General features: G+C 40.0%; 1 protein-coding gene and 1 long non-coding RNA gene across 2 annotated transcripts in view; one reads left to right on the forward strand and one right to left on the reverse strand.

The window, feature by feature from the left end:
* Positions 1–25793, reverse strand: part of MERTK (MER proto-oncogene, tyrosine kinase) — a 97176-nt gene that overhangs the window by 23491 nt on the left and 47892 nt on the right. Inside the window, exons 6-10 of the mRNA XM_037527823.2 lie at positions 23683–23798; positions 18029–18212; positions 14649–14800; positions 5257–5410; positions 2393–2546 (exon numbers count right to left, since the gene is read on the reverse strand). Coding sequence (XP_037383720.1) covers positions 2393–2546; positions 5257–5410; positions 14649–14800; positions 18029–18212; positions 23683–23798 — 760 coding nt within the window. The remainder of the gene's footprint in view (positions 1–2392; positions 2547–5256; positions 5411–14648; positions 14801–18028; positions 18213–23682; positions 23799–25793) is intronic.
* LOC129146978 (uncharacterized) lies at positions 6386–22535 on the forward strand. The gene is made up of 3 exons (XR_008554409.1): positions 6386–6621; positions 19700–19775; positions 20538–22535. It is a non-coding gene; the product is annotated as an uncharacterized LOC129146978 (long non-coding RNA).

Consider the following 25793-nt stretch of genomic DNA (forward strand, 5'->3'; position numbering starts at 1 on the left):
TAACTGAGAAGCTCTGAATGGCCAAAGCTGTAACAATCTGAGCAAAAAATTTAAGTAGTATTGGATTATAACCAAAGTATAAAATGAATATCCAAAGCCTCTCTTTCTCTACACACACACACACACACACACACACACATATATACACACATATATGTACACACACATACATATGGTCACAGGCTCCCTGGGGGTTCAGGAGCTTTGGCCTTCATTTTCTTGGTTCTGTTTTACTGAGCCTATATGCTAGGTGATCTTAAGCAAATAAATCTATGAATTGTTCTATATTAATTACTGTTTCAACAAAGCTAACCATGAATTCCTAATTAATGCTATAAACCGCATCTACTATTAATTTTTAAGGATATCAGCAAATTAGACTCAGCACCTCTTAATTACTAAGTTGAAAGTCTCCATTCAGAATCATAGAATTTGGAATTGTAGTGACTTTGGACATCATTTAAAAATAGATAATACAAGGAAGACTGAAAAAGTTAAAAGGCTTGTTTATGTGACAGAATTAAAGCTGGAACCCAGGTGTCTTATCTTTTTTTTTTTTTTTGGCTTTTTTTTTTGTCTTATCTTTTAATCCAGTGCCTTCCCTTCTGTATGTCAGGCTTTCTGCAACCAAAGGGCCCTTGCATAAACTTTTCTTTCTGGCTGGAATACTCTTCCCCATCTCTTTCACCTAACCATGATGCACATTTTATATTTATATACTTATATAATTATATAAGTAATTTATATATTATTACATATAATATTAATTATATAAATTTATGTTTATATACTTACTTTCTCTTTGCTGTATTTTCATCTTTGCTCACTATCTCTTTTAATTATCCACTTTCAAAATATACTAGTCACATGGGTTAGTCACTGGGAGACAAAGAGGCAATATAGCCATTATTTTGTTAGATGAGTGTGAACTGACAGACTTTGAAAGAGGTATAGCAATTGGTTATAACCATGATGCACATTTTCTATTTATTTGTGTGATTACTATCTGATTTGTCATTAACTGAGTAAGAGCAGTGGTTGCTTTTGTTCACTGTATCCTGGGGCTCACAGATGCCTAGCAGCACCTGGTCTTCAAAACATATTAATGAGCTACTCAAGCCACTTCTTTAAGGGCTCTGTGCACTTACTCCATAGTGTGTCCACACACCACACCTAGACTCTGGGATATGTTTTAGTCAACTATATACTCTGAATTTGGAACAGATTTTGTTATTTAAAATATTCATTCTTAGAATTCACAGTAAGTTATAAAAATTACAAGGATAGAGTTGTAAACATAGAAAAGACCCAAGTCCTAAGAATGGAACAGACACAAATACAGGACAGTTTAGCTTCCATTCTTAAGCCCCTTCTCCGTGTCCATGGGAAGTTTTGAAATGAGTGGAGGGTCTAACAATAAGAGAAGGCTGTTTAGTTTCCTCAAAAATACTGTCACCGGCCCCTCCTTCATTCTTTTCCCATTCCAAACTGTTAACACTTTGTCTCTTCCAAAATACTTTCGCTGCTCCATGAGTGATAAACTAGACTTCATGGAAATCCAAACTCACTGCAGAGGCACTGGAATACAAAACTTGAGTTCCAGAGACAACTTTCACCTGCATAATCTTTTCATAGGTTGCTGAAATGTGGCTTCCCAATTTTGTTGCTATTTAACCGCTATTTGGTTATAAAAGTCAGGTGTACAGACAATAAAAAAAGTTTCCTTTGAATGTGAAAATACAGTTATTTTCTATTAGAAAAATATGAATTTTCATTATAGAAAATGCATAGAGTACAGCAAAAAACCACAGATCTAGCTATAATTACATGATTCAGAATTGCTAATAGTTTGTGAATTTTCTTCTAGTATTTTTATCTGTATATATACTGCCTTTAAAAAAGATAATTAGTAATACAAAGTAAAAATCAAAATCAACAAGCAACTATAAACCAGAGACACACTATGGGGGGGAGAGGCGGGGAGAGGAAGGACTATGGTCAAAATAAGGGGGTGCAATTGTATGGGGAATATAACCAAAATGAAAATGCATACATTGTGCAAAAATGAAAAATGATGTAAGAATTATATAAAATTTAAAAAAGATAATTAGGATAATTTTTAAGACTTCTAATAAAAATCCTTATTTATTAGCAACTCATTTTGAGTAGGGAAAGCATATTGGTACCCCTCTCTAGAAGTGAGCCCCCTTCACTGTTGGCTGTCTTTGTAGGTGCTGGCCTGAGTAAGGAAGTTGCTGGAACCAGGATATGCATAAAACAGGGTACTGAGCTGGGTACAACGGGAGGAGCAGGGCCAACAGGAGAGACATTATCACCTGGTATAATGATCTTATCGGTACCACTGGGTAACACTTTTAACTGGGAAACTTACCCAAACCTTGTCTCCTGGCATCTTTTTCTGATGGCCAGAGAAATATATAAAATTGACCCAATCAAAACAAATCCACAAAAGCAGCCAAGGAGGATGACCACAGGATCTGTGTTGCCTGGTGCTGGGGTTGATGAGGGGGCAAAATCTACCCAACCTGGAAAAACAGCAATAGAATCGGTTCAAAACATCTCTTTGGGAAAAAAGAACTCTCCTGCACTGCTGGTGGGAGTGCAAACTGGTCCAACCACTATAGAGAGCTGTGTGGAGATTTCTTGACCTACTATGTTTAATAGAGCTTCCATATAATCCAGCAATTCCACTCCTAGGTATTTACCCAAATGACACAGAAACAGTAATTCCAAAGGGCACCTGCATGCCTATGTTTATGGCAGCACTATTTACAATAGCTAAGATATGGAAACAACCCAAATGCCCAAAAATAGATGACTGGATCAAGAAGATATGGTACATATATACACTGGAATATTACTCAGCAATCAAAAAAGATAAACACATGCAGTTTGCAGCAACATGGATGGAGCTAGAAGGGATCATGCTCAGCAAAATAAGTCAGAAAGAGAAAGAAAAATACCGGATGGTCTCACTCATAGCAGGAATTTAGAAAACCTAAATAAGAGACCAGGAAAAAGACTAATCAATGCAAAGTAATAATCAAAATCAACAAGCAACTATAAACCAGAGACATACTATGGGGGGGGGAATTAGGAAAGGGCAGGGTGAGTAAGAACTAGAGTCAAAAAGGGGGGGGGTGCAATTGTATGGGGAATATAACCAAAATGAAAAAGCATACATTGTACAAAGATGAAAAATGATGTAAGAATTATATAAAATAAAAATATTAAAAATTACAAAACAAAACAAAACATCTCTTTGGGTTTGGAAATACATAAGTAGGGAAGAATAGAGAGTCAAAAGTTTTAGAACTTAGCCCTATCATATTTTGTGATCTACTAATGCAAGGAGTTCTTACATTGATGCTGCCAACTGGGACTCTGGAGAGTGGCCCAAATAACCAATGAGAAACTCTCCTCACGTCAGTTATAAATGTAGAAGGAATTGAAACAATGATAAAACAAATACTTACCTGGTACACTGAAATTAAAAGCACTAGAAACACTGAGAGTTAAATGTTTTCTTTGTAACACTCTTCAATGAAAAGTAGTTTGAACAGTGCTTGCCTTTTGTAGTCATAACTTGTGATACAGAGAGAATACATTTCCCATGCCCTGGGGAATTGTTTGGAGCAGCTTTCAATATTTTTATCCTTTGTGTTTTCGATGTAATAAACTATCTCTGAGAATTCCTTTGTGTCAAGATTTTTGGGGTGACTTCTGTTGGGACATCGTCATACTTTATGGAGCATCACTTCACTGGTGTGAGTAACTCAAGTAACTCACCTTCATGGGCTTCTGTAACTGCATATCTAGGTCCATCAAATGGCAGGAGTAGCGACATTGCCTCAAACAGCTATTTCCCCCACAACTCCACATATTTTCAGTTTAAATTTCACTTCCAACACTCACTGTTTCTCACTGTTTCTCTTTGCTGCAATTTCATCTTTGCTCACTACCACTTTCGAAATACATGGGTTTGTCACTGGGTGACAAGGAGGCAATAAAGCCACTGCTTTGTTATAAGAGTGTGAACTGGCAGACTTTGAAATAAGTGTAGTGATTCGCACACATCTGTTACTTATATAGTGATTTACAGACAAAAGAGCTAGCAGCAAAATTTATGTTTATGCAGTTACAGTTAATAAATGATGATAACTCAAATTCAAACCATATTCTTGGGAAACTGGTGTTATTATATATTTAACTCAATACTGAAACTGAAGTGTGTGCATATTGGAACTGTGTAAAGCATGGAAAGCCAGCGCAGCAAAGATTTTTTAAATGTTGACAGTTTTTTTTGTGAGTATGAGGAAGAATGCTCTGTAATCTTCAACTCTGAGTTTTTATATGTGACTTAGAATTAGAAATTTATGTCTGAATATCTACCAGATAGACATGCCTTGTGCCCCATTATCAGTTGTTAATGTCTCCCAGGGACGGTCCCTGGGCTGCAGGAACTCTAATGTGACTCCAGTTCAGCAAGAAAAGGGAGAGCATGTTTGAGGGTCACTGACAGATGGACAGAAACTTAGTGATCTGCTCACAAGTCCAATCTGCATTGGGTACAAATGCCATATTGGCAAGCATTTATAACTGTACAAGTCACACTGATATAGATACCCAGGCAGGGAGTTTATGAGTTATTTGAATCAAGGGGAGTAGAAAAAGGCCACTCCAGGTGTCTATGGAAGCACGTACAGCATTTGGACCACTTGGGCCAGTGTGATAGCACCTGCCAAAGCTCCCTCCAACATGCAAAAACCAGCAGGCAGAACTGGGTGTTTAGCTCAGCAAGACCAGCACTGTCTGAGGACAGCTTCTGGAGGACACAACTTCCTATTCTGTACTGATCAGTCACTAAGCACTTTACCAAAGGCTTGAGTGGGTAACAACAGGAAAAGCAGCACCAGAAAGCTAAGGAACACCCATACCACTGACCTGAAATTCAGTCATGTACATGTCATTGAAACTAAGTTCAATAGGCCAAGCCAAGCTTAGTATTCTGAAAGACCACTTTTCCTAGTAAGTTATTACTATTGATAGTAACAGTAGTGGGTATTGGTCACTCTGACATGTGTCATCATATCAACTACCTTTATTGTTGAAAAGATCCCTTTTGGTCTTTATTTTTCATTCTTAAACCAGCTTCTATCCCACAAATCACCCTTGCACAATCTGGGCATTGCCTGGGCCGACAGGTTCTATCAGTGATAAGGACCCCCCTCTTACCATGTGCAGGGATGAATATTTTCACTGGGTCACTGAAAGGCCCAACTCCCCCTTTTGTGACAGCTGCGATCCTCACTGTGCACGTGGCGTTGTGGACTTGAATGGAAATCTGAGCCTGGCTGTCGTTCCTGCCGACTTCTTCAGAGAGCTCTTTCTGGGGGCAGAGAGGAAAGGGAAGGAAATGAAATACTGAGGTGCCAGGGTACATTGCTTGCTCCCTACAGCTCCTCGGAGGGAGCTGTTCCATCCACATCCTAGGGGAGCACAACCACATTTCCACATATCCCTTCTCATTCAGGCCACAGCCCATAGAACTCGAAGGCAGGCGAGAGTCAGCACCAGCTGGCAGCCACTGCACTGGGGGCCTTGGCCCAGTGGGCCTGGGAGGGCAAAGCACCTAAAGTGGTCAACTATGACGCCTCTGGAGAGAGGATGCAGGTAGCTGATGTGCCCAGGCTGATGAGAGTAATGCTGGCTCCTCCAGACCCCCTTTGCAGCCCCTGCATGTGATGGCCAAGAGCCATCCTGTACCTTGACACTGCCCGCTGCCACCCTCTCCTGACCCAGCCTGAGTGGGCCCCTGCTCCTTGCAGTTATAAGAATTTTGACTAAATTCTACACTTAGGAGGTGCTGACACTAGTTATTTTCTCCCAGTGAGACACGTGCTTAGTTTGCTCAGTTTTTGCTTAAATGTGGAAGATAAAGAAACAAAACAAAACAAAAACAAACTCTCACAGTGTTATAAACCAATGTTACTCTGATTACGAAAATAGGGGGAAATTTATTTTTGAACAATACCCAGAGCTAAGAGTTTTTTACACTTTCCTCTTTGTTTCCAAACCTGGACTATAATGATATTCTCTAGAGTAGGAAACTAATTTCGCGTTGGGGGTGGGCTTTTCCAGTGGGCACTGTAGAGGCTGTGAGGGCTGAAATGGCACCCTTGGAACATATCTTTTCTTTGAATTCCTGAGGTGTGATTACATGCAGAGAGAAATGTCACACCATGTGGAACACAGTGGTCACGGATCACCAGCGACAGGAGGGGCCTGGCTTTGAGTGGTAACTCTAGTTCTAAACTAGAGTAACTAGGTAACTCTAGAACCTAGTAACGAGGTAACTCTAGAACCAAACACTAGTTTGCTCCTCAGTCTCACGTTGGTCACTTCTAATACTGGTACTGGGAGCTCAGCCTTTATGGAGAGGGCAGGATACAGACACAGATGATGTCACCTCCCTGGTGGGAGCTGATCTGACCTGGGACACACACACAGGCCAACCGCCTATTTCTCATTCAGCGAGTTTTCATTTTTACCAATACAGGCCCATATCCCCGAGGATTTAAAGTCTAAGAGCATTTTCAGGTAATGAAATCAGATTATAATATGTCATTTGATTACTACTTTACTGGCAAAGAAAACATGTTGGGCCTTATCTGTTGCTTAAAGTAATAACACATCTGTGGAAATGCAATTTCTGTTTTCACATGTAGCATCAGAGTTAGGCAACACAGTGATATTTATTTTCAGTGATCAAAAGACTTTACTGTCTCCAACTCTGTAACAACTCACAAATAAGTGGTAAGTGTATTTAAGAATGACCCATTTTATTGCCTCAAAGAACAGTAACACTCAATGAGAACAAAATAGGTTTCTGTTCTGTTACAACATGGTAACTTGTCCAAAATGATTTCAAATTCACAGGCTTGGTTGCAAAACTCTCACATCCTCTCTGCTGACATGTCTTGTTCTTATTTCTTTCTCCTAAGAGGTTACACCATGGAATCTGAATGAGAGATGATGTATGATAAAGAGAGCCAGGGCATCTGGGAAAGAGTCGTGGGGTTCTGAGAAGGACTGGCTCAGGAATCAGCCAGACCCAGGTAGTTATCCCAGTGCCGCTATGTCCAAGCTCTGTGACTCTGAGCAAGTTACTCAACATCCCTGAACCTCAATTTTATCAAATGCAAATTGGGAATAATAATACCTTTCTTACAGTGTTTTTGTAAAGTTTAAATGAGGTCTTTATGCAGAACACTTTGTTCATATTCTGGCCACTGTAAGTAACCAATTCTGGCTATTAGTAATGTCTATAGCCCTACTGCACCTAGAAGGGGCTGTATTTGGGCCTTTTTTTCTGTACATTTAAAACCCTTTTACAGAGTTGAACTTGTAGTACTGTTCATGTCTTGGTATGCTGACAAAATAATTAAACTGTCTAGTTACCAAAGAAGAAGCTTATTTGACCCATTAATGCAGCTCACTTTCTTTGTAGATTTCTTCTCCAGGCAAAAAATAGCATCTTTGGATTTCAGAAGTATTTCAGACCCCTAGATGGCTGATTTCTTTTTCCTCAAAATGACATCAGCTCAAATGTTCTGTTCTCTTCTGATAGTGAGTAGAGGGAGGAAGGAGGAAAGGAGGAGGTAACCTCATAGCTTGTCTGGAAGCAAAGTCTAGCCCAAAGAATCCTTGAGTTCACTATGATTTTCCTGGCTCTTTAAGGAAGTTGATTCTACATGTCATGCTGTCACTTGGTCCATAATAATCTGCTATGAAACTTTCTCCTCATTTAAGATCTCTAATCTTTCCAAACACAGTTAAGCCAGCATTAGAGCCACAGTGCCCAAACAAGGAGCTCTACAAAAATGACACATAATTTATCTCTGTGTAGTGTTTGGCAATTCTGGGTCAAAGTAACAGAACATTGAAGAGCCTTGAACTTGCTAGTATACACTCTGATCTTCAAGAAAGGCTAAAAAAATACCCAATACATTGTAAACTTATTTGCTCATGAATTCTTTTCTCACAAGTCTACTGAATGTATGGGAATGAAAAATACTAGCTACACTTATCAAAGACCATGCCATTCGGAGAGAAACTCTCTAGCTGGTTTAGATGTTCAACATTGAGTCCATAGTGTCATAAATGTCACTATATTCAAAGTCGTGTATTCAGATGGAAAAAAAGGAGAGCAGACACAGGTCCAACTTCAAGGAGAACAGATTGTACTTGCTCTGACCTTTGGATTTTAAGCCTTGATTTAGAAAGCAAGGGACATCAAGAAAAATAGAACAACAACAACAACAACAACAACAAAAACCCACCACCAACATCTTCAAGACATAGTAAATGTCCACAGAGCAAATATCAGGAGTTTTAGCCTGAAAGTGTATTGTAACAGTTGTGGGATAACAAAAGTATAAACTTTGAAAACTAGGTTTTCAATGTAATTGCAATAACCCATCAAAGTCTGCTTTAAAAAATTTTCTGATATTACTCAAAACACCATTATTAGAGGAATAAGTAAGAATAGCTTTTAAAAGTACCCAAGCTTTGAATAAAGATGTAGCTTTAGTAGCATTTTTCAAAAAACAAATAAAAAGGCAACTTCAAGAGGTATAGTTGTGCCTTGTTCATAACCTTTCCAAACGAAAGGAGTTCAGGAAATTGAGGTGATGGGTGCAGAAATCATCTCAAATTTCACTTTGGGCACAGGTTCCCCCCAGGGTTGGCTTTTCTTCAATGTTTATATTTGCTTCCACTTGTGGCTCATGAGCTTGAAGTTTAGCTGCATCAGAGAATGTTATCCAAAGTCAAGTTGGCCACTAAGCCTTTTGTTGTCACAAGACCTCGATGATGCACAACGCACAGCCCAAGTACAGTGCAATGACCTTCTCACTGGGATGACCCAGCATCTTCAAGGAGGTAATGCCTGGAAAGGTCACAGCCCTCACTGTGGCCCTATTGTTCTCACCATAGACGGGATCGTTCTGAACAAAGGGCACCGAGCATGAACAGCACGGCTGAGTGTTAATGACTTTCAGTGTAGTAGGCTCTCCGGCTGCATCATTCATTAGGTTTCCTCGCTCCCACCCTTCAGCGTGCCTTAGCGCAAGAGGACCATTTGAAAGCAATGACTTCACCCACGCCAGGGGAGAAGTAGAATGACCCGCAGCTATTTAAACAAACCGTTTTTTTTTTTATAACACTCAAGTGATGCTCATAATCACTATCTTCTGCCAACTAGAGAAGATAAAATGCTACCAAACTAGAACATAGTTATCGAACCTTCATGCATTTATACTAAGAATTTAACCTTGTGAAACAGAGCTTTGTTTTAAGAAAGACATTTGATTCCCTTGACTCAGTTAATGTGGGGATGCAGTTGGTCAGTAGACACCTTGCACAAATGCCTTGAGATAAAGACCAGGAAATGAGAGACCTCTAGAGTTACAATTCTTAAGCAGGGTTTTGACTGGTACAAATAACCTGTTATCATTTATTATGAGACAGAGGGACTGTGGCATTCTAGCTCTCATCTTTTTCTTATACTTCCATCAACTGCTGCTTTCAACATCCTGCTTCCTGATGGGTAAACTGAGGCAAGGAAAGAAGAAAAATAATCCCAATTATCCTTTCAAAAAACATAAGTTTTAATAAAAACTGGGTGATGTGAGTTTGAAAATGGCCACACCAGCTTGGATGCCAATAGTGAGTACAGTAGATCACCTTCCTGCCAAGAAGCTGTGTTCCTTCGCATGCTAGCCCATACAAGAGCTACCAGGATGCTAAGATCTGATCTGTCACCAGGGCACATCAATTAAGAGTGTGACAACACAAAAGAAACATGCTTTCTATGATGGTGGAAAAGAACATAGCCGAGAGAAGAGCAGTGTACCCACACTCCATGTCACAAAGAAATTAGTGCACTTCAATCCTCTTCTTTTCCCAAGTAGGAAGGGGACCTGTCTGGGTGCTCCCCACCCAACCACACTCAGGCATCATCACCCAGCTGTTTGCCCTATCATGTCTTGGGCCCAGTGTTCATATCATAAGAGTGATCTTTAAAACCTCATTGCAATTAAAGTTGGACATCCTCCTGAGCTTGACTAGAGTCATACCTAATCAAGTCATACCCACTAGAAGGGCACTGACTGGTGCTTAGGGAGGTAGCTCTTTTCTTGGCTCAGTTTACCCATCAGGAAGCAGACTGTTGAAAGAAGCAGGTGATGGAAATATCTGCTATATGGAAATACCCACTGTGCTTCTTATTTGATGTTGTGAAATAGCAGAGTTCTACATTAAAGAGTCACATTAGGGCCTCCCCTCGTGGCGCAGGCAGTTGAGCGCAGTGCTGTGAAGCTGTCCAAAGCCTCTGCAGCACCAGTTCAATCCTGGCTGGCAGGTGAGGGTCCCACATGGCGCAATAGACCTCTCCTGTCACACTCGCTGCTTCCCTCAGCAGTGTATTTCAGTCAGTCTGCCTGTTCTGTCCCCTGCTCTGTCTCTGGTGAATCCTCTCACCCTCCTGTGAATCTGGCCTGTACTCTAGTTTTTGTATAAATAAATAAATAAATAAATCTTTAAAAAAATGTTAAAAAAAAATAGTCACATTAGTGGGCCTCCCTGGTGGCGCAAGGGGTTAAGACACAACCTATGAAGATATCACCAGCCATTGCAGCATGAGTTCAATCCCCGGCCAGGGAGCTACCCACATGGCACAGCAGACCTCTCTTGTCTTGCCCGCTGCTCCTCTCAGCAGTGTATTTTAGTCAATCTGCCCGTTCTGTTCCCCATTGCTGTCTCTGGTGAATCCTTTCACCCCCCACACCTCTGGCCTGTACCCCAGTTCTTGTATGCATAAATAAATAAGTCTTTTAAAAAAAGAGTTACATTAGTAATATACTAATTTACATTAGAAAATCCTTACTGAATACGACTGATATTCAATATACATTTGTTGACAATTGTGATTGTTATTTTATGTGTCAACTTGCCTCAGTCATGGTACCCAAGTTTCTTGTCAAACATGAGTTTAGATGTTGCTATGAAGGTATTTGTAAGGTGAGAGTAACATTAAAAGTAGTATATTTTGAGTAAAGCAGATGAGTCTCTATAATGTATTTAGGCCTCATCTCATCCACTCACTAAAAGGTTTTAAGAGAAAAAGACTTGAGGTACCTGAGCAAGACAAGCTCTGCCAGCAGAGGTGCATCATCAACTCTTGCCTGTCTCTCAGCCTGCTGGCCTCATCTGCAGATCAACACCATGAGCCAATTTCTTAAAATAAATCTCTCTGCCTCCAATTCTTTCTCTAGACATACATAAAACCCCCTCTTACTCCAACTTCTTCTTCTATGTTCCTCTGGAAAATCCTGATTGACTAATATGCCAATAATGTAAGTGGCATGGTGGGTCACTGATCTTCTGGACTTCGCAGCCACAGCTCCTCTTTTCTAGCACTATCACCTTGATTTTCCTTGGGAACTTCCCTCCCCAAATCTCAGTCCAAGTGGGGTCTCTGACTGTGAACTAAGTGTACAATAAGAACCAATTAGAAAGGGAGAGACCAAACTCTGATGACATCATAAGTGCACCTGGATTCAGGTGGCCTGAAAGCCAGCCCGACACAGGAGTTCCAGGCATGGGAGTGACTTCCAGTATGTATCTATTCTTGCCTGTGTGGCTTTTTTTTTTAAAGATTTATTTATTTATGCATACAAGAACCGGAGTGTAGACCATAGGTGCGGGGGTGAGAAGATACACCAGAGAGAGTAGGGAGCAGAACAGGCAGATCGACTGAAATACACTGCTTAGGGGACCAGTGGGAGAGACAGAAGAGGTCTTCTGCACCATGTGGGTCACCTTCCTTGGCCAGGGATTGAACTTATGCTGTGCTAGCTGGCTGTGCTGTGTAGCTGTGCTACTGGCTGGTGCTAGCTAGCTTGATAGCACTGTCTTTAACCTCTGCACCACCAGAGAGGGCCCCTATGTTGTTTTTTGTGGGGTAGGGAGAGTATAGCTTGGTGATGGCAGAACCAGTTGCTGTTCTGGATATGGACACAAAGGTCTAAACTGAAATACCCAAGAGGTAACTCATAATCCTTATTTCTGAAGATATCATAAAGAATTTACTCTTTCTCAGGTACACAGTTCTCTGAATAGACATCAAATAAATACATTTTATGATATATTTTTAGTTAGAAGCCAAACTTTCAAAATGGCCAAATAGCTAGCGTTGCTATTAATCTGTCAGTGAAATAGACCTTAGGAAGGAAGTGATTTCCACTCAGGCTTTTATAGAGATAAGCTATGTTCTAGAGGCAGTTCCCAGCTTTTATGGCCAGAGCACAGTGCCACGTGTGCACTCAGGGTATATGGCACATTGCTTTCTAGGTCCACACCATGGCTGACCCCGGATATATATGTGAGAAAATGATTAGGGATCATTCTAAATCAGGTGGTCTATTTCCTCAAAAGTTAAAGAAATATAGAGCCCTAAAATATTTTTCTTCAAAGGGCCATTTTGTCCATGGGGGTAAGTTGGGGAAATAAGTTTACCTAAGAAGGTCTTGAACAAGAAATACTTAGCTCCCTGCTGATTTCTACTGATGAAGCCCATGGATGCTTAGTGGGTGACAGCAGGCTGTCTTCAGGGCTGAGGCTGCCTCTCATGTCACCCTAGATATCTTATCACAATCAGTGCACTTCTCTTTGGAAAATACAGGTTTTCACTAAAGTGCACTGATTATCTTAATATGTACTGGGCTTATTATTACCCTTTTAAAATGAACTAATGTATAACTACTTTAATTTTGAATATGGAAAATATGAACAGATATACCCATATCAATCAAAGCTGAGAGACTTAATAACATTTTTTAAAATTAAGGTGATATTGACTTATAACACTGTATGGGTCAGGGGTACAGCTTCTCACCTCAGCAATTGCACGTACAAACCATGCGTATCCCCAAATGTCCAGTCACTATTCACTATTCACCACCCAATCCCTTCTACTTGTCTGATTACCCCCTTCTCCTCTGGTTGCCACCACTCTGTTGTCAGGAGATGCAATGATTTTTAAGAGAGTGACAGGGTCCTATGACAAAAAAAGTCTGATGACTGTTGCCAAACGTGATGTCAAGCAAAATGGAATTAAATTCTTTCTTAAATTAAAAGAATGGCCAATCATATTATGGGGATGGTGGAGGTGCTATCCAGGCCAGCATCTTCTATACATCCTCAGGGCACTTTTCAGAGAGTGGCAGGAGCAAGCTGCTGAGCTACCTGGGCAGCTGGCTATATGCCTGGGTGGCCAAAAGGCAGATGTGAAGGTTACACTTCTCAATAAATTTAATTTTCTCATTTGTAAAAGAATAAAATTAATAAGTCATCTTCATAACAGCTAACTTTCAAATGGTACTCCTGGGTTCAAGATTTTTACTGGCTCCCTGCCATCTGCCAAATTCTCCCTGACATCTTGGCCTGACTTTCAGATCCTGGCATACTTGGGCCATGACTCATGTTCCAGGCCTTTGACTGAGTCACATTCCCCCAAAACTGTTAAATTACGCCATCTCACATTATCATTTCCCATCTGAAATACCTCAATCTTTACCTGTTCAAATTATTCCCAGCCCAGGTCAAGTACAGGCAGTCTGCCATGGGCCCAAGCATCGTATGCAGCCTGGCTAAGCATGCAAAACAGCCAGGCCTGTCCATCCCCTGAGCCTGAGCCACTTGTGGGCTGGTCACAAAGGCATGAAGTCTGTCAAGTGGCTGCAGCAGGAACACCATGTACCCACACAGAGCCCAGGCTTGTGGGTCAGGGGTGCAGCTTCTCACCTCAGCACCTGCACGGACACACCACGCCTATCCCCACCGCCCCCAAATTGCAAATTTGCTCCTTGCTGCATAAGGGCCAAGTTTTTGGTTCTGAGACCCTCAGAGGTACAATAAACTAACTGGACTCATTGCATAGCATCATGGAGCCTGCGGACAGGGAACTTGTGCCACAGGCTGATGCCCTTGAGGTCTGCCATGCAGGGGCTGGTAAACAGCCTTATTCTGGTCCATTGAGTGTTGTCCTTGTGTCCGATTTTTGGCCACTATGTTGCTGCACCAACAAGCCTTCCTGCTTGCTTGCTTAGCCCTCTGCTTTGGACACTGGTTGCTTCTTGCCATTTTCTCTTAGGCTGAGGTTCTTCAGAAAACCATCCTCTGAAGTTTCCAAGAGGCTATCAATTGCTGGACTGCTAAACCCTGTAGTCCCTTGTTCTTTTCTGGTTATCTGGGTAGTACACATCGTCTTCTTATAAAAGTCTGTTTCCTGAAGGCAGGAACCAGGTGATAACAGAGGATAAGTTCTCTACACATTCACTGGATAAGTAAATGAATGGATGGATGAGTGAGTGGAGTAAGTCCCAAAGGATCCTTGGAACTTTGTGGCTGACAGGGATTGCTATTTTTCATATTTTTCGTATTCCCTGAAAGGTGCTTGCCTAACTCAGTCTTACCAGGTTTTTTCACCACAAACTGAAAGCTTCTGAAACAGTCTTAAATCATCAAATCAAAGCAAAGACACAGCCTTTGGGATTCAGACTTACGGAAGTCTCTGCACTCTGCCACATGTGGGATATCCGGTAGCCCACCAGCTCCCCCTCCTGCCGCTTAATTGGAGGCTGGATCCATCTGACATCCAACTTATCACTAGATTCATTCAGAAACATAGTGATGTTCGAAGGTGCTGCTGATGGGGCTACAAAAGAAAAAGGAGGGAAGGCTGAAGCACCCAGAGAAAAACACACAGAGATTTGTTTTCTTCTTGGTTTTGAATGTCTGGTTTTTGAACATTCTGTGAAAAATCACTCAAATGACTCCAAGATTAGTAGCATATTTTCACTCTGTTTTCAATTTAAGACCAGTGAGGTTTTTGTTTGTTTGTTTGTTTGTATAAGTAAGCACTTTTCAAACTGAAATCACAAATAAGAGGAAGGGAGGGAAGAAGGTGGGTGAAATTCATGGACTCCTGTTAGGGAAGCAAAGCAGACACAGCTTCAACAGGGTTTCCCAATAGAAACCAAATATCGGATGGTTTCACTTAGAGCAGGAATATAGGGGAAACAAATAAAAAAAATGACAGTACAAAACACAACAAAGCAAAAACAGACAATTATAAATCAGAAACATCCTGCAGGGGAGGAGGAGGAAGAGGAATCAGGAGGGACGGAGGGAGGAGCACAGAGGACTGAGGTGATGGTGCACGGGTGCATTGGTGAAGGAAACTCTATGGGGACGACACCTGAGGGGGTGGGGGAAGCAAATATTGTTTAAAAATGAACAATGATGTAAAAAATAAAAATAAATAAAATTGAACTGAATAAAAAAAATGTTATAACCAAGGGGGGGAAAAAAAAGAAACCTTTGGGGTAGAGAGTTCAACAAGGCTGAGGAGATTGGTTCTATGTGTTTGAGATGTCCAAGCAGGGAACAATCAATCAATCATTCACTGTTATTTCATTATTGAAGATCAGAGGGTCAAATGTTAATTACTTATTGAGATGGCAAAATGTAGAATACTATTCTTAAAATTAACAATATGAAAAGCAAAACAAAATATTAATAAAGTTAGAAGATAAACTCTAGTTTATCTTCTGTAGTAAATTCTACACAAGTCATGTACCCCTTTATGTCAAAATGGCAAAAAATACCCTCATAAGGTCACAGGAACAGCACTCAAGAAAAAGTGTGTATATATGAATGTACATATGTATGTATGTATTTCCATAAAATAATTTGGGAAACTAGTCAACGTCATGGTACTTTCTTATCTGGGAAGAAGGAATTTGACTATTCCATTAAAACTGAAAATAATATGCTCTTTTATTTTGTATTTTATTTATAAAGATTTATAAGGATTTTTTGTCCTTAAAGCATAATAGCAACAAAAAGGAATAAATGTGATAGCCAAAAATCATCATATATTTTGATACATTTTCCAATGCAATACTAACAGTGAAAAGAACTAAGTAGATTAGGTATTTTAATATGAAAAATATCTACTGGGGGAAAAATCAAATTGCAAAAAAGGATATAAGTGTGATCCATTTTAGAAATGAAAAAATAAGTATTTGATATTTAGAAGAAATTAAAACACTTGTGATAATGCACAAGTGCCTGTAGTTGTATTTAGGGGAGGTTTCAGGAACAGCAATCATGATGTTAAATGAATTTCAGCTTAGGGAATGTCATATAGGTAAAGTTGTGCCTATGAGTCATATACTTTCTAATCTGTTGTAGAATTTTTGAGTAAACAAGGCCAACTCAATGTGTCTTTATAGTCTAAGAATTTCAAGAATACTCTTGAAAATTGCAATATGATTAGTAAAATAAAATATTCATTAGAATTAGAAATAAATCAAGTAAATCTCTAAGAAAGTAGAATAAAAAGTCAAAGAGGTCAGTTTGAAAAAAGAAAATTGAGAAAGCAATTGAAGAGGTCCATCAGCTGTTTAATATAATTTCTGAAAAGAAAAACATGGAACATTTTCAAAGAAGAAAATGCATAAGAGAAATTTTCAAAACAGAAGCACTTGTTTCTTTCCAGGTTGAAAAGGCCACTGATCACCCATGATAATGACTGAAACAAATTCCGCTTCATAGCTCATTACAACACTATGATTATAAAAGATATCTTTAGAAACTAAAAAGTAGTTCACCTAGAAAATACAAGCACCAGAGTTCTTCAGAATTCTCAAAACTATGAAGTTAAAAACCAATGCAGAAATGCTTTTAGAATCTTGAGGGAAAATAATTTCCAATGTAAAATTCTATACTAGGAAAAATTATCAGTCCAGTATCACACAATGACATGTAAGTTGTGACAGTTTGTATTTTTTACACATGTTCTCTCAGGAGCCAATTGAGGATGTTTTTCATGCAAATGAGGGAGTAAAGCAAGAAAGACAATGCTCAGAAGAAGACAATGGAATCACTAGATGATTCTGGAGGAAGACAGGAAAAGAACCACCTGAAAGAACTAGAGATAATTCTTTATTTCTAGTGTGTGAGCCTCAGTCAGGGCTCAGAATAGTTCTCTAACCTGTTCTAATCAATCAGACTGGGAAGTCTAATGATTTCTCTGGCACACAGTAGGTTCTTGCTGAAGTTTAGTCACCTTCACAAGGAGGACTGGGTATAGAACACATAGTAGCATCATCCTTCCTAGTGTGGGCTTCCCTCATGCATGAGCTTTTGTTAGGGGGAAAAGGATGTCCAAAGCAAATTCCATATAGGCTTTGTGGACTCCACCCCCACCCCAGGTCAAAGCCAAAGACACTGGGAACTCCAAATCCCATCACCACCAAAGGGAAGGTGGCTGGGACCTGAGGGTGGGGTTAAGCAGCCAGGTGGATACAAAAGGCAGACACGTGGGCTTTGGGAGGGTCCCCCATTTTGGCTCTCCACCAGCTAGCAGCGTCCGGCCAGCTCTGAGAGTGACTTTGGGTTTCCAGGTCGTCGGATGGGTAGGACGCATTAAAGACTTTATTTCCCTATTTTCTCCCTGAGTTGTACATTTTCCTTATTTCCTTTTCTCTTGTAAATAAACCTTTTATTAACCCTTTGGCGTGTGTCTGTAGTAGAGTATTCATAAGTCCCTTTAAAGCGCGCGGGTGAGGACCCACAGCCAGGAACCCATTTAATATCGGGGTTGCTCTATAGCACTTTTAATAAACTTTGCCTGGTTCACCCAAAACACCCTGATGAATTCTTTCTTCTAGAAGGTCTCTGGACCCACATATTTTGGGAGCTCTGAAACAGAAGGAATTATCTTCTTTTTCATTTTCATTAACCACCTCAGTAAGTTTCTCCTCCAGAGACAAAGACCAAGCAAAGCAAAACTCAAATCTCTAAACCAGACCATTGGGAAGGATTTGTTAAGTTAACATGTCATCAGGGCAATATTCATTCTAACCCCAGGAATTACCTCCTTCAGTTGTGGTGGCCAGAATCCAAGGGCTCAGTGTAGACCATCCGATTTCATTCATGCAGGAAACACCGATGCTATAATTGGCCAGAGCTTGCAGCTGTTCAATTTGATAGAATTGTGGTGAAGCCGAGGTGTTAAAAATCATGACTGAGCCATTAGTCAGCGGGTCTACTTCCTTGGCCTACATTAAGAGTAAATTGTGGACAAAGCATTAGTAAGGTGGCGGGATGTAGCTGTGGGCACTCACGTATTCAGTGCACGTGGTCCTTCCTCTCCACTAGGGAGGCGGGGAAGTACCTATTTCCTCTCAGGTCACACACAGATTTTCCTACCAGCATTACTGTGTGTGTGTTATTCATGCTACTTGAGCAACAGTTGAGGACCTGAGGAAAATACTTCAAATTAATGTTCTCACTATGGCAAGTTACAGCAAATAATTGTAATAATTATAATTTGTAACATCATATTAAAAAAATAAATTAAAGTAGCCTTTCCTCTCTCAGAACCACCTCAGTTCTTGATTTGTTTCACAGAATATTTAACAAAGACAATAGATATTATAGGGGGTGGCAAAGTCTAAGATATTTACTATCTGGTCCCTTCAAGAAACCATTTCTCGGGGCCTCCCTGGTGGTGCAAAGGGTAAAGCACCGCACTATGAAGCAACCCGCAGCCTCCGTAGCACAAGTTCAGTCCCCGGCCGGCCAGGGAACAACCCACATGGCACAGCAGACCTCTCCTGTCTTGCCCGCTGCTCGCCTCAGCAGTGTATTTCAGACAATCTTCCTGTTCTGTTCTCCACTCTGTCTCTGGTGAATCCTCTCACCACCCCATCTCTGGCCTGTACCCCAGCTCTAGTATTCATAAATAAATAAATCTAAAAAAAAAAAAAAAAACATTTCTCCTTTGTAGATGGGATACTTGATTTTTCCCCAAATCTGCATTCTTTTCATTATTTAACAGGAGGAACTTTTCTCATCTTGATGCTGATTTTTGCATGTCCTTTATTCTTACCTACCACATCCACCTCAATATAAATTCAAAAGCAGACACAGAAAATATAGATGCTATGACATTTTTTTGATAGGAAGATGTAGAAAGGAATCATTTGCCTCTCACCCAATAAACTTCTCCAAATCTCTTTAAAACATATCAGCTCTCTCCTGAGTTCTCATTTTTCCCTCCATAAATTCCATCAGTATCTCCACACCGCTCTCTAGATATCCCTTGTGTGCACAAGCAAGAGGGAGATTCCCAGCAAAACTTTAGTCTAGGTCAAACTTGCCACCCTTTTCTTTATGCACACCTCCTATCTGGGAGTGGGGATGAAGGAGAGTTGTTTTCCTTTTACTCCATTACATTTTTAAAATTCAGAATTTAAATTTAAAATTTTCTGTATTATATACTTATAAAATCAGAAATAACTAAATAGTTTTGGACAAAACAGAAGCAACCAAAAACAATTTGGGGGAAAAAAAGTCTTAAACCCACAAATTATGTTCCTGATAATAATGGACTTGCAATTATGGGATATGGGTAGACAATGCTGTCATTTCAGGAGAGATGTGTTTGAAATTTAGGGCTTGGGGCCACAAATAAATAGTTTGGAATTTCTATCCCCCTAGTGCTTATCACAAGGTGATGTTAAGGCCCGGTCTCATGTCTTAGATCCAGCAGACCACACTGAGTGACAAGACAGCACCTACTGCCTTGAGGAGCCACCAGAGGAAAAACAAAAAACTGTGTGCGTATCTGTTGGGGGTGGGCGGCGTGGGGGGGCGGTTGCTGGCAGACATTACTTTTTGTTTCTTTAGACTATGCACCTACTTCCTGGTGACCAACCATTGAAACTGGGGTCAAGGAAACCTTTTGCTCTCCATCCCCGTCTAATTTCTGGAGCATTTCCAGCCAGAGGGACACTCCTTAAGAGCATGCTCCTGGAAGAAGACAGGGTTTCTATAACAGTCCTTCTCAGTGGGTCCTAGGGGAAAAGAGGGCATGAAATGGCTAGAAGTATGTGGGAGGGTTAAAAATAGAAATGGAGTATGTAGTCCAAAAGTGGGTGAAGAAAGGAACTACCAGGACCAAAGGAAATGAGAGGGTGTGTCCTATTAGTGCATAGATTTGGAATTTGTCCAAAGCATTCATTTGTTACCAAGTCAGAGTTAAAAATTGTAATGAACTGGGCACCTGCTATGAAACCTTTCTTAGTCCCTTCAAAAATAGGGAATACAGTTTATGAACAGAATATAGAAGTATAACTTCTGGAGCCAGCCCTTACTAACTCCACTAGAACTGTCAGGAAAAAACAAAGCACACCCAATTATACTTGAATTTCAGGAAAAAAACAAATAATTACATGTATAGGTATGTCACAAAATTACTCATGTAATTTAATTTGTAAACAACTATTCTTATTCTTATTTTAAATGAGTGAAGGAAGGTTGAGGTGGGGCAAAGAGAGAATAACCATGTCTGACTATAAGATCCTATTTTCCAATCACAGGATGACTTTTCACACGAGCCAGAGCCATCCAGCAAGGAAAAGGAAAAGAGAGCAGGCTAAGGAAGTTTGTATGTGATCACCTTTCACTGTCAGGGGCAACCCGCTGTTCTGAGATCTACCGACCATCCTACTCACATCTACATCACCTCACATGTACTCTGAGATCCACTCTGCAGGGTGGGGGAGCACTTTCCCTCGGTTTCTTTGACATGAACTATCTTCATGTGGAAAAGAGTTTCATGTCCTCTTGGACTCCTCAAGCAGCTTAGCAACTGTTTTTAAAAGGGCCGGTCCATTTCATGTATGTCCATATACAGGGATAGTTATGTCCATATATAGGGAAACAAGCCCTAGTTGTTCCCAGCGACAGTCTTGAAATACATGAAGCAAAACAGTTGATACCTTAATTCCCCTCTTTTAATAACTAGAATCACCAGCCAGAAGACCAACAAGAAAACAAAAGATGTGAACAAGAGTATAAACTGTCTGACCTAACTGACACATAGGACAATCTACACAATCATATCCAAATACACCTTTGTCCTCAAATGCACAGGAAACATTCTTCAAGATATAACATATATTAGGCTATAAGAAGATGTAAGACTATATTAACTATATTCTCCAAATACACTGGAATAATATTATATATTAACAAGCAATAAAATTTGAGAAATTTATAACTATGTGAAAACTGAATGACACACTCTGTATAATCATAGGACAAGCAAGAAATCACAAGGAAAATGACAACAATCTTAAGATGAATAAAGAAAATATTCAAAATACCAAAATTTATGGGATGCAGCGAAGTTGCAAAAGCTCAAGCTAAGAAGAAAATGTAAAGTATAAATGCCTTTTTAAAAAAGAAGAAATTTCAACTCAATTACCGAATCTGTCACCTTAAGAAGCCTTGAAAAAAGCAAACTAAGACAGAGCAAAAAGAAGAAAGGAAATAAAGACTAAAGCAGAAATGAATGAAAAGGTGAAAAAAATCATAACAGCAAAAGTTTATTATTCATAAAATGAGCAATAAAATTGGCAAATATGCAACTAGACTGACCAAAAAAAAATTACAGAAGACAAAAATTATTAAAATCAGGAATGAAAGAAGATACATTACTACTAACCTCAAAGGAAAAAAGAGGTTATAATGGAATATTATAAACAAATATATTCCAACAAAGTAGATAAGAGGAAATGGTCAAATTCCTAGAAACACACAAACTACCGAAACTGACTCAAGAAGAAATAGAAAATCCGAGTAGCTATATATCAAATACAAAGATTGAACTAGTATTGAAAAAACTTTCCACAAAGAAAGTTCAGGAGTAGATGATTTTGCCACTGAATTCTACTAAATATTTAAAGAGTTGACATCAATCTTTCACAAACTTTTCCAAGAAACAGAAGAGGAAGGAACACTTCCCCATACATTCTGTAAGAGCAGCATCATCCTGATGCCAGAAGCAAAAAAAGCTCACACAAGAAAAATACACTCCCGTATCATTTACAAACACAGACACAATTATGTAATGGTGATGGTTGCGTAAGTCCACTAAAAACCACTGAATATGTTAAAAACTGAATATGTTAAAAACAGGATACTTTAAATGAGTGAATATTATTGTATGAAAGGTCTCCCAAAAAGCTGTTTTGTTTTTTATTTTTAAAAAATGATGGCCTCCATTGAGGAATTTATAGACATAATAAGAATTTCTAACACTTACCAGTACTCGGAAGGTTTGTACATAAAGTTCGGCAAGAATGAAGTAAGACTATGGGTGGCAGGGTAAGTTAAGGGTGGAGGCTATTTAGGGGATAATACATGTTTTACTCTTCAGAGAAGGAACAGTTCTTAGATGAGAGTAGGAGGCAACAAGAGCCAAGAAATCAATCCCATTTGGTATTAAAAACATCTGGTTGTCAATACATAAAATTCTTTGGAAGTCACTTTTCTCATTTGAGTTGGCATGACTGTCCTGAGTTGGGTTAACATGTTTTAAACTAATAAGACTGGACATTTATTTAATTTAAAAAATTTATTTTTCATAGAAGAAATGGGATGTAGGTCAAGGGTGTGTGTGGGGGGGTGGTGGTGAGAGGATTCACCAGAGACAGAGTGAGGGGCAGAACAGGCAGATCTACTGAAATACACTGCTGAGGGGAGCAGCAGGTGAGACAGGAGAGGTCTGCTGTGCCGTGTGGATTAGATCTCTTGCTGTAGTGGTAATAGCGCTGAGACTTGACCTCTAGGCCCCCAGGGAAGCCCCAGACTCAACATTTATGTAACTGAGAACTATTCCTGACTGTACTGTGTGATAGAGTACAGGGCAGAATGCATTCATGTTTCTAGCATATGATCCAGTGTTCAGTTACCTGCTTCCACTTGCAAGGACTCTCCTGAGACACAGGAGCAGATGGTCCTAAGTAAGTTTTTTGGATTTGAATTCTGGTTCTGCCTTTCACAGGCTACATGAATGCTCTGCTCTGAGCCTGCAGTACTGCTATGAGTTTTAAGTAAAATGATGTCTGCTAATATGGGCATTCATTAATCAGTAATGTTACTGCTATCCTTTCCATTTCATGAAATGAATACTCAGAGCAGAGTTTACTTCATGGCAACGTAACATTTTAGGATGGCTAATCTATATTTCCTATAGCACTATTCTATGCCAATTTTAGTCATTTATTAAGAATGGGTAAAGACTACAAAACTTGTAATCTCCAGGTCTCCCTGGGAGCCATGGGCCAAGGTGCTACTTTCAACAGCAAAGATAACCCATCTTGAGCTTGCCCATTTTCCTTCGTGGTCACCAGCGCAGAAGGAGACAGACTGGCTTTCTGAATTCCTGGTCACAAGCCAGTCCTCATTTAGAGACGTGTTTTGTATTTTAAGAATTAATTCTCCCTGGTCTCAGATGTTATAACTTTAGTCCTGGACTATGTACAGGGTGGAGGCAGCATCCTAGGCGCAGAACACCATCAGTGGGTTCATGAGTGTTGGGCAATGAGCAGGGAGGAAGTTAAAGGACTCTGAACAGAGGTGCTGAACACCCTCAGTGCCCATACTCAGGAGGTAGAGAAATCAAGTAGACCCACACAGCACTGAACAGCCACTCTCCCCTTCACCCTGGAGGTTTACCTGAACACTGCAATTCTTGAATGGGGAGTATCCATCAAAACCTGGGACCCAGGAGACCAGGATGCTGTGTGATGTAGTGTTGTAGACTCTGACTTCAGCTGGTGGGGAGGGGATCACTGTGAAAATAAACGTATACACCCCAATACAATTATATGCCACAGGAGGCCACAGCTACCAAACAAATGTATTAATACCAAGCCCGTTTCCATTTCTTAGAGTGGTAAAACCAAACACAAATTTTAAAGACAAGGCATCCTGTCTATCCAGGGATTGGAGAGCCCTCCTGGGTCAGAGGTGTGGAACACAGACCTGCTTTCCAGGCCACTACGAAGTGAGAATTTAGCTGAAAGAGGATGCAGAGCTGTGCCTGTCTTTCCCTGAGCTCATGTTCACAGTGCTTCTGTGTGCAGGCACCTTGCTTTGTGCTAGTGCCACAAATGGGGACAGAAAGTCTTGGTCCTGCACTTTTGGAGCTCTGAGTGAATGGCTGTGTGGGGGAGACCCATTTTAAATGTGAGTTATGCTGACAAGAGTGGGGTGTCACGGGAGAAAACACACGTGTGTGTGAATAGCTTTTCAGGTTAAGAAAACAGGTGAAAGTCAGTTCATGTAAAGGAACCACCTGAATGTGCTTCAGGGATGGGAGGGGCTCCTGTAGAGAGTGTTTAATGACCTTGGCTACATATGGGATGAGGACAGCTATTTCAATTAGAATCTAAGATCCGAAGTTTGGGGAGCTTATTTTCTGGTGCTAATTTAATTCTCACTACATAGCAATGATACACATATTAAGAAATGACTTTTTTTTTTTTTTTTTTGGTGGGACCCTCGCCGGCGGCTGGGGAACGAACCGGCACTGCAGAGGCTGTGGGCAGCCTCGCAGCCCAGTGCTCAACCGCTGTGCCATCAGGGGAGGCCCAAAAAATGACTATTATTTTTGTGTGCTTATGATGTGCTTGCATTTTTTGAACTTTGTTTAATAATTATTATAATCCTATCAGGGAATGGGGATAAACTCAGGTCTCTCTGATCCCAGAGCTCATGTCCCTCAACAGGACACTGGAGTTTGCCTGGGGGGTGGCTGTCTGGCACCAGGCATAGTTAATGCCCTCTCCAAATCCAGTTCCCACTTCTATTAATGAGGATGGTAATAGCACTGTTCCATGGGGCTGCAGGAAGGACTCAATGTGTATGTAATTTGTGGAGGTGTGGTGGTGGTGCAGGATGGGTTGGGGAGGCGGGCCAGGACCATATTAAGCACCCACTGGGTACCGTATTTAGAAGTTTCGGTTTTACTAGGAGACACATAGCTTGTTGAATGGGAAGGATTCAGCATTTTGTTTAACTCACTTCCCTAAAGAGCTTATTTGTAGAATAGTGCTAAAATAGCAACCTTTCCAGATCAAAATTTGGCCACAGATACTTTCGTTAATAACAGATTAGAAGAAAAGGATCTTGGTTGATTGGATATAAAGTGAAAGCCACAGCAGGTTTGGAAATAGGATTTGTTTTAAAAAAATCTTAGCTGAGATTCTTTGTGAAGAACAAAATCAAAGAAGTGCATCTCACTTTATAGATTCTTAAATTTTAAAATGTTTATTCTTTATGGAAATGTCTTTCTAAATTTACGCCCACTCGTGAATTCCTGAAATTCCCAACATTGCTTTTGAAAATAGTAATAATGGGATTAGTAATGAAGGAAGTTATACAGTTCCTCCAGTAATAACTTTTCACTTACTCATTTTTTTTCCAATGAACTTTTAGGAAATGCCCTCTTATACCCTTTAATCTAGTTGATATGCTAATACTAAATATCAGTATCTTTTTAAAGTATAACTTCTGTAATTTTGAGATCCCTACCATAGATTATCCAACCTTTAGCTCATTATTAAATATGTTCTGCTTTTTCCCTTGTGATGTTTCCTCCAAAATAAGACAACAGGGAATATGGTTTGATATTTGATTCTCAATATCTGAATTAAGAACAAATACTAACACATAAAATATTCTTGAATTTCTATGAGAGAGGGAAAAGAAGATGATTTGAAAGGAATGAAAAAGATAATATTTCCTTTCAGTTTTCCTTTCTTTTCAAGTTTTAGATCTAAATA

Source organism: Talpa occidentalis, unplaced genomic scaffold (assembly GCF_014898055.3).
Source record: "Talpa occidentalis isolate TD23 unplaced genomic scaffold, MPIMG_talOcc4v2.1 talOcc4.5, whole genome shotgun sequence".
NCBI classification, from domain to species: domain Eukaryota; kingdom Metazoa; phylum Chordata; class Mammalia; order Eulipotyphla; family Talpidae; genus Talpa; species Talpa occidentalis.